This window comes from Thunnus albacares, chromosome 23, assembly GCF_914725855.1.
Source record: "Thunnus albacares chromosome 23, fThuAlb1.1, whole genome shotgun sequence".
In the NCBI taxonomy this organism is placed as follows: Eukaryota; Metazoa; Chordata; class Actinopteri; order Scombriformes; family Scombridae; genus Thunnus; species Thunnus albacares.
Window position 1 is genome coordinate 22,437,917 of NC_058128.1, and position 10,101 is coordinate 22,448,017.

General features: G+C 40.9%; 1 protein-coding gene across 5 annotated transcripts in view; it reads left to right on the plus strand.

The window, feature by feature from the left end:
- Nucleotides 1-10,101, plus strand: part of mkln1 (muskelin 1, intracellular mediator containing kelch motifs) — a 32,052-nt gene that overhangs the window by 14,524 nt on the left and 7,427 nt on the right. For all 5 annotated transcript variants that reach the window (XR_006400630.1, XM_044343718.1, XM_044343716.1 and 2 more), the window contains 5 exons: nt 5,366-5,513; nt 6,079-6,193; nt 7,618-7,757; nt 9,300-9,402; nt 9,572-9,626. Coding sequence is in view for 4 of the 5 variants with exons in the window: in XM_044343718.1 (XP_044199653.1) it covers nt 5,366-5,513; nt 6,079-6,193; nt 7,618-7,757; nt 9,300-9,402; nt 9,572-9,626 (561 nt within the window). In the remaining variant the exon portion in view is untranslated. The remainder of the gene's footprint in view (nt 1-5,365; nt 5,514-6,078; nt 6,194-7,617; nt 7,758-9,299; nt 9,403-9,571; nt 9,627-10,101) is intronic.

Sequence of the window (10,101 nt, forward strand, 5' to 3'; positions counted from 1 at the left end):
GCATGATTGAATTATGTTCGTGGTAGATTTCTTGGCTTAAAGGCAGTGGAATAAAAGTCTAACTAAAGCACATAATGACACACACATGATATACACACATCTATCAGCCTACAATATTAAGTCTACATGTTAGAGCTTGTGTGTGTGTGTGTGTGTGTGTGTGTGTGTGTCCACATGTTTGATGTGGAGTATTCTGTTAAATGTGTGTGAGTGTCTGTATGTCACTGGAGCATGGCATATCGTGCAGCATGTGCCTTATGCTGGTTTGTACAGTGAACAGTTGTTTTGTTGATCATTTAAGTCTTAGAGGTCAGAGTTCACAGTAAGATTAAAGTTTGGTGCCAGCTTGTCTCTGTGTGTGACTGGCTCTTAGAGGTGAGTTATGATAGCCATCGATGGGGCTCGTTTCTCCAAGTGGGGTGTGAATTGGTCTTTCCATCTTGCTGGCTCTTGTAGCTTTAAGGATAAAAGGTGGTTTGGGTCAGTGGTCTGGTTTGGTGACAGTGCAGGAGATGGGGTGTTTCTGTATCTGAGCCTTTCTGTTTGCAGGAGGTTGTTTGGATGCTCTGGTCAGTGAGGAGTTTAGGACTCTCACCTATATATTATCGGCCAGTAGTCCTGGGGTGTTGAAGAAATAGCTGCTCTGTTGTTTGAGGCTTGTACTGTTTGCTAAATTGTAACTTTCCATAGCAACCATTGAGAGTACTTTCGTTTTCCCTGCTGAAGTAATTCTTTGATCAGTTCTGAAATGAATGTCAAACTGATTCCAGGCATTCAGATCCTCCCACTTTCTTTGTAAACGAAGTCATTTTGGGTGTGTATGTGTCTGTCATAGGCTACTTTCAAAGACAAATTTCAGACTAATGACCAGTTGGGGATGGCATGTCCAACTGGGGACAAAGCCATGTCCATCTGGTAAAAGCTGGTTTTTGGGTCAGTGGTTAAGGTTAGGGTAAGTCTCCAGGAAATGAATGTAAGTCTATGTAATATCCCCAAAAGTGACCTAGGGCAACGTGTGTGTGTGTGTGTGTGTGTGTGTGTGTGTGTGTGTGTGTGTGTGTGTGTGTGTGTGTGTGTGTGTGTGTGTGTGTGTGTTTATTTATTTATCTATTAATTAATTTATTTTTATTTAATGTGCTAGAACTCCGGATATTCATTCATTTGAAGAAGTTTATATTCACAGGTTTTACAAATGAAACAAATATATAAACAACAAGTCAACATCAACACAGAAGAAAACAACACATATTCAGCAAGGACCAAAAAAAGACAAAACTAGACAAGCTCAACGTCATTTTCTTGATATCTTGTTGGTTTAATCGATACACATAAAACATAAATGACCATAAATCCAACATTAATCTTCATATTCAGTTCATGTTTATTGAGAATGCCCTCCTATCTTCTAACGAAACTGAAACACTTGAAGGTAGAACTACAACAATAAGTTGATCAATCGCTAAGTTGATCGACAGAAAATGAATAAAGCAACTATTTTCATCATCAGTTAATCAGCCTGTTTTAAAAGCATGAATGATCAGGTTTCAGCTTCTCAAATGTGATGATTTGATGGTGTTCTTTATCATACATGATAGCAAAGTGAGAGTTTGGGACAGCTGGACATCAGTAAGACTTTTGAAGAAGTTGTACAAACAATGAATCCAGAAAATAATCAGCAGATTAATTGATAATTGCTGATTCTGGCCTAAATATTATTCTGTGTGAACTCTGGCTGTCTATCCTAACACCTTAAAGTTCAGATTAATGGTTAAATATCTGAGATTTTATGTACTCACAGTTTGTAATACTTGATACTAATACTCCTCATGCAGTTTCAAATTGGAATAGTTTATTCTTTTCAAAAATCAACTGGTTTGCAATATCAATTTCTACCAAAAGTGAAGTGAGTTTCAGTGAAATCCCTTTTTATATCAGCACTGGTTTAACTCACCAAAACAGCAGAAATGAAATACATATTTAATCTCAATACTGCACATATTCATTCAGAACACCTGCTCTGAACAGATAGGAGATGGAAATTCTCGTTGGATGTTTCAGTCACAAATTAAGTTTACTTTGAAAATACATTCAACTGACAGGAATACACACCTGACACTTGTGCAGGGATTTCCCTGCATCTCACACACTGATATAAATAGGGATGTAGAAACTCTCCATTACAATCATTCCTTGACACATTGTGTCTTGTTTTTGCTTTCAGTGTGCAGGGTGCTCATTTTCAATGCTATCGCTTGACTCCTCTAGTCGAGTGTTTTTGGGTAGCTCCCCTCTAGCCTCATGGGTAACGTTTTGCTCCAACCTGTGGCTCCATCAGTCAGCATAAAGAACCAGTGATGATGGCAGACTGTTGCATTCAGTGTCTGGTGGTGCTCTCCAGGCGTTTTGCAGCATGGTCGGCTTCTGTGCCTCTTTCAATGGAGATGTGACAGATTTTCTGCTTTTAAAAGGCTCGGGCACAGTCAGATGCTTCCTGCCCTGACAGACAGATACCTCTGCTGTGCTCTCAGCTCCACTTCAAACACCGCATAAATAGATTTCTTTCTGCTGATTGCCCACCTCTTTACCGACCTGCCAGAGCCAGGCAGGCAGAGAGAATCTGGACATAGTGAGGCTATGGGAGGGAGAAAATTGACAAATTCAAATGGATGTGTGAGAATCAGAGCAAGAAAGAACAGAATGTTTTTTGGCAGGAAGGAAGCATCAAGCCCAAACAGTTCTCTCTTTCTTGTCTGTGTTTCATAAATCAGTCTCGCATGTGGATGTGTGCTGTGGCTCGGGCCGGGTTCAGCACTGCAGCGGCATCTCGTCCCACTGATGTCTGTCCACATACACTGTCTGATCTCAGCCAAAATGATATTAGACTATATTAGCGTAATTAATAAAACACTGCCAGTGTTGCCCCACAATGGCAGCATTAATCTCAAAGTTAGCCCTACATTAACAATAGTGTTACTGTTGTGGGGTATTGATGATGAATCACAGTTACGTGCTGTCGTCTGGTTCTCTAGAACTTCCAGGAGAAATCACCCTCCTGTTTTTTTCCGGCAGAGAAAACTCCTGAAGACATTTTTTTTTAAAAAAAGATCTTTTTAGGCCTGATTTGGAATAATGTTGCTTGTCTCCTCCATCTAAAGAGAGTATAAACCTAGTCAGAGCTCCGTCAACTTAAGAGTTTGATGTTCATTTCAGAACAGTCGTAAAATTTCAGAAGAGGCTCAGTTCTCTTTAAATCATGACTTGTTGGACAAAATTGAAACCAAATAGAATTTAAAATGCAGTCAGCTTTGACTGCTGCAGGACCTGCAACTGACACCTGGCAGACAAATCTCACCTCTGTTATCTGGAGACTGACAGTCAATATAATATAATATTTTGACATTGTATAAGAAAATTATAATGAGCTACAACAGATACATGTTACTATATAATATGGAAAGTTGGATCAAATACAAAAAAAAAAATGACAGTACTGATGATGGATAAATATACAGATTGGTGACAAATTATGCTTTGGGGGCATTTTGCTGGCATGGTTTGGGTCCACTTGTCCCATTAGAGGGAAGGGTCACTGCAAATCAATACAAAGATGTTCTGAGTCATCACCTTTATCCTATGATGAAACATTTCTGTCCTGATGGGAGTGGTGTCTTCCAGGATGACAATGCCCCAATTCACAGGACACGAGGGGTCACTGAATGATTTGATGAGTATGAAAATGATGTGAATCATATGCTACGACCTTCACAGTCACCAGATCTCAACCCAATTGAACACCTATAGGAGATTTTAGACTGACATGTTAGTCAGCGCTCTCCACCACCAAATGAGGGAAAATCTTTTGGAAGAATGGTGTTCATCCCTCCAGTGGAGTTCAGAGACTTGTAGAATCAATGCCAAGGCTTAGGAATACCAGAGACCTTCATCATAGCAGGAAGAGCACAGGTGTGGTGACGTCAACAGTCGTGCTGTTCTATTCAAGTGTGACTGTGAGACAGCTTGTACAATACCAAGAACCTAAAACTGATGCAGCTAAAATGAATCCAGCCATGGTTGATTTTTATTACTAACACCTGACATGTCAAAACGTCTACTATGAGTTATGTCTATCATGAGTTGAATTCACCACATCGGAGCTCCAGCTTCAGTGCTGAGTCAGTCAGTCAGTGCCAAGCCGCCTGCAGCTTATCATGAATTTTATGCCCGTTGTGCTTCCTCCTCCGTGTTCACAATTCATGTGGAAAAAAAAAAATTGTAATATGAACTACTTGAGTTTGACTGCTATAAATGGTGCTGTGCTGAGCCAGAGCTTCACTATATATAAATATGATTGGGCTGCATTAGATAAGGTTTCTAATAAACAGATCCGTGTGCTGAGGACAGCTGGCTGTCCTGTCAATTGATCGAGAAGTTAAGGACAAGCTTTTTATCGTCATCCAAGGCAAATATTAAGCAGCAGCATTTATACCTCTAAACATTTTATTAATGTTATCGATCACACCTGTTTTTTCCTGCTGATGTTATCAAAACGTCTGCAGCGGAAAAAGGTTTTATTGTCGACTTGCAGGTGTGGCGACTTGCTTCTACCCGCTGCAGGTCTCAGGTCTTCTTTTGTCACAGAACAACAGTGCATGTCTGCATTCCTCCAATCACACCAGCTGAATCTGCATGCTGCTCACTCTGTCTCTTCCGGGGCCTTGTTGCCATGGTGGCGTGTTGCTATGTTATCAAGTAGTCAAGTCAATTTTATTTGTGTTGCCCAATGTCACAAATTTGCCTCAAGGGTCTTTACAGCCTGTACAGCAATACAACATCTTCTGTCCTTAAAATTCTCTAAAAGGACCTTTTAATGGAGACGAAAAGGAAGAAGCAAGAGAGGAGGGATCCCTCTCCTCGGATGAACAGACAATGCAATAGATGTGTGTACAGAATAGAACACAAATTACAGAATACAGCAGTGAACAGGATGACAAAATTATGATGGATTTCTAATAAATATGAGGAATGCGAAGTGGTTTTCTTTGACAGCCTCTAATACTGCTGCTCTCTGCTTTTTCCTCTTTTTATTTGGGGGAAAAACTAATAGAAAAGTTCTGTTACTAATGGAGCTTGTCAAAGTCGTGCTTGTCATCACCATTTTTCTTTTTTTTGCTTCTATGCTAGTAAGAACTACTGACCTGAATAACTTCTAAACATTATAATTTCTTTATCTCAGCCGAATCACTTTCTGTCACATCTTCTGGAATAATAAATGATTTTTATTTCTGAGTCGACCTCCCTGTAGGCTGCACTGTTGATTTATCGTTGTTGTTTTGTGTTTTTTTTTTTTTTTTTTTTGCCTCTGTAGTGCCGATGACAGGCTTCACCCAGAGAGCCACCATCGACCCTGACCTCAACGAGATCCACGTCCTGTCGGGCCTCAGCAAAGACAAGGACAAACGCGAGGAGAACGTCCGCAACTCCTTCTGGATCTACGACATCGCCCGCAACAACTGGTAGGAGAGAATGAAGAAGAAGAAGAAAAAAAACAACAAAAAAAAACCACACACACACACACTTTCTCTGCAGCCGAGATGTTCCTGTGATCATCACTGAAGTGACAAACACGCTCACAGGAAACACTGACACACACCAGCTCTTTCTAGTTGAGATCTTCACCACAACAGACAGCAGAGAGCATGCAAAGAACGCACACACGCACACACGTCAACGCTTTTATGCAAATATCCACACAGCATTTCACGACACGGAGCTGATGATCCTCAGGCCTCCACAAGGGAACTGCATGCTCTCTGTGTGTGTGTGTGTGTGTGTGCGCGTGTGTGTGCGCGTGCAAACATGTATGTAAAGAGAGAACAGGCTGTCAGGCTGCAGCCCTCACTGTTCCAGTACATTGATTTCAGCTGCTGTTCTTGTACTCAGTGTCCAGTGAAATAAGTCAACGAGACATTTGCAGCATTATGTGGATGTGTGCCCGTTCCTCTCTACTAGCCATGTGTGCGTGCTTGTGTGTAGACTGATTTGTTGTTTGTGTGTGTGTGTGTGTGTGTTCCTGCTCAGGTCATGTGTCTATAAGAACGATCAGGCAGTGAAAGAAAACCCGAGCAAGGCTTTGCAGGAGGAGGAGCCGTGTCCACGCTTCGCACACCAGCTGGTCTACGATGAGATGCACAAGGTAACACACACACACACACACAGCTCACTCACACACTTGTGCTACACAATTTTCATGACTTACACTCAAGTAGTGACACTCAAAAACACTTTTTTTTTTTTTTTTTTTTTGGTAAGCGAACTCCAGCTCAGTTTTATCAGATTTTTATTCATGCTGCATGGAGTTTACACGTCTCCTCATGAGCTGTTCATTTACACACCTGGTTCTACATCTTGATCAGAGCTGTCTTCTGTTAGGTCAACACTGAAATGAGCATTTTCCTTTATTTACGCTGCAAAAACATTATCTGAAGATGAAGGCTTTTTACAGCCAGACTCCTTTTGACTTATCTCTGGATGAGTCATGGAGAGGATGATAACCCCCCCTTGTGACTCAATTTCTTATTTCAAAGTTAAGATCAAACACATAACATAAGCTGAAATTCAACAAGTTTAACTGTCCATGCGTCACAGTATTTGTATAAGATTGTCCAATCCTTGCGATATGTCTTCCTTCAAAAACGATCGAATCAGAAGAATACTTTAAAAAAAACCCCACAAACCTTGCAAATTGAACCTATCCAACCCTAAATAATCCAATTCAGAATCAGTGGTATAAGCCCAGGTTAAAGAAAACCAAGTGCAAAGAGTTATGATAAATAAAACTGATAATACTAGTAAAGGCCATACTGGCAGCTCAGACCTACAGAGACTTCAGAAGAAATACCTGAGCTGATTAACTCAAAGTCAAGAAGGCTAATGAGTAGAAATGTGTTTTAAGATGACTCTTGAAGATCTCAGTAGTGGGAGAGAAACAGATGGTGGGAGTAAGGTAACTCCATAGATCTGGGGCAGTGAAAGAGAAGGCCCTGTACCCATAACACTTTGTCCTGGATCTCGGGGCAGACAGAAGTTTGTCTTCTGTGATGTAAGAGACGGCGAAACCATTTAACACCTTGTAAAAACGTCAGGATTTTAACATCAATTCTGTAACTAATAGGCAAGCAGTGTAGGGAGGCAAGGATGGGAGTAATACTGTCTGTCCCTCCTTTTTTGACCTTATCAAAACCCTTTCAGTTTCAATTTGAACTAGTTGGAGACGGGATAAACAAAGACTGAGTAATACCGAAATATGACGAGTTGCGATATTCAAAGTGGGAGGATGTGAAAGCAGGGATGACTTTCTCCGAAGAGACTCAGAAGTACAGAGAATTGATCTGAGTTTGGAGATAATGCAAACCTGCAGGAAGCTTAAAAAACAAGAAACTCTGTGCTGAATAGTTCGATTTTTTAACTGTGGAGAAAAGAAATCACACATAATGCAATACTTCCATTTGCACAACCATCCAATTTAACCAGAGTTTTGTAAGTTTAAGAAATATAGATTTAGGTTTGTGTATATTTAAAGACTGAAGACTTGAGTAATAAATCACTACGTGTTTCCAGGTGCATTACCTGTTTGGTGGAAACCCCGGAAAGTCTTGTTCTCCCAAGATGCGACTGGACGACTTCTGGTCCCTCAAACTGTGTCGGCCCTCCAAGGAGTACCTGCTCCGCCACTGCAGATACCTCATCAGGAAATACAGGTCTGCACTCTATTTCTCCCACCACTGCTCCATGACATGTGCTGTGTCCTCCAGTCAAGTCCAACTTTATTATCCCACCAGGGGAAAAATATAAAAAACACATTCATCATAAAAAACATAATCTTATATTATCCTGTACTTACTATACTATAATATACATCACATAATAGATCACAGGGACAATGTGAGATCACATCAAAATGAAGTGCAAAGAATACATGAAGTGCAGGTGCAGAGATCACGGTCAAAGAGAGACTTTGGGCCCTATTTTAACGACCTGAGCACACACAAGTGCAGTTAGGGTGTGTCCAAATCAATTTTTGCTAGTTTAAGGACAGAAAAAATGGTCGGAGTGCCAAGCGCATGATTCAAAGGAGTTGTCCTGAGTCTCTTCATTAATCATGGGTGTGTTTTGGGCGTAACATGCAATAAACCAAACACAGTGTCATCTCCCATTCCCTTTAAAAGCCAGGTGTGTTTGCATCTTGGCAGATTGCTGTTATAATGGTGCATTTGCCAAGTAGTAAGAAGGGACACTTCTCTGTAGAGGAAATGGATCTCCTCGTGCACAAAGTGAAAGCGCACGATCCATTATAAGCACACTGGCCCCCTACTGCTCCTGGACCCTCCCCTGGCCCCAGACCACCAGTTTAAGGTCTTGACAGACACCCTCATCCTGACGGGTTGTTTAATTCCCTACGTGTATTGCCACAATTTGGCCAACAACGCGCCTGACCACACCTCCATTTTAAGACAAACACACCCACGGGCGCTAAAATGGGCGCAAGTGCATTTGCTATTTAAACAGCGTGGATGCTGGACAGGAAAATGACAACTGCGTTGCTCTTAAAGTAGCAAAGACACTTGCGTTGCACTTGGCACCGCGTGTAAGATAGGGCCCTTTGTATCCTTTGTCCTCTGAGCAGGAACTCTTTATCTATGGCCTGAAGGTGGAGGGGGGGGGTGATCAGGACAGTCCAATATGGCCCTGGCCTTAAGACCTGCTTCTAGTAGAGGTCAGAGAGCTGCAGCTGACTCACCCCAATAACTTTACTGGCCACTTTTACAAGCCAGCCAAACCTATTATTGACCAGATTCAGGTTCCCAAACCTGGGTACCATTTTACTTTTTAAATGTTATCTCATTGAATGTTTACAGATGATATGTATCAGACACAATGCTGAAACCACGAGAATATCCATATTTTTCTTACTACTTTCATACATTTATTTACTACCTTTTATTACATTTTACATTCAACAACAGTACAAACTGTAGATGAGTCTGTCCTTTTGTAAAAATGAAAGTAAAAGTAAATATTTCAAGGGAAAATGGTTTTTATATTGAGAAAGACCTTTGACCTAGTTATGGAAAGGCATGGAATCTTCCACAGTGGTCATGATGGGAAACTGACCACTGAGCTGCGGGGACGGGAATGCTTTGCTCCTGTTGCCATCTAGTGGTTAGTCGTCATAACTGCAACACCACTGTGCGTACAGTGTACTGGATGCTGTTCACCATCAGTGTGTTTTGGTTGTCCAGGTTCGAGGAGAAAGCCCAGTCAGAGCCACTGAGCGCGCTCAAATACTTACAGAACGACCTGTCGCTCACTGTGGACCACACAGACCCTGATGAGACCAAAGAGGTACTGCTGTTTTTCTTTTAAATCATTGGCGAGGGGAAAGAAAAAGAACTGGAATAAATGACTATGAGAGAGAATGTTGAAAAAAAAACAAAGGAAGAAAGACAAAGAAAGAAGTTGACATGTAGAAAACGATATGTTGAAGTGACTTGAATATTTGTGTTGTGCTTAGTTCCAGCTTCTGCCCTCGGCTCTCTTCAAGTCCAGCTCCGACTTCATCCCTCTGGGTAAGAGTCTGATCGCTGTACAAAAACGCCACATATAACAAGCGTTGTGTTCACTTTTCAATCTGTACGCTTGTTTCACTCTGACAAAATATTAGTTTTAGATTTTGAGTTGTCAGTAAGTTTTCAAGTACACAGATAACTTTTATTGGATAGTGCATTAATGTTCAATACCTCTATAGAAAGCAGCCCATTGTTTGGATTGCTTTCTGTTAATCCTACTTGTTGTCTGGCCATGAGATGAGTAGACAGCTGATTAGGCTGATTAGCTGATTAGGCAATCAATAGAAAATAAAATGGCAACAATTGTAATTATTGATTGGTTGTTTGAAGTCATCATTCAAACAAGAGTGCCAAACATTTTATGGTTCCAGACTCTCCATTGTGAGGATTTGTTGTTTTTCATTGTCTTATAGAGTTGCGAAACATTTTTCCTCATCCATTTTTAAATTTTCTTTAACATCACTGAACATAGAAA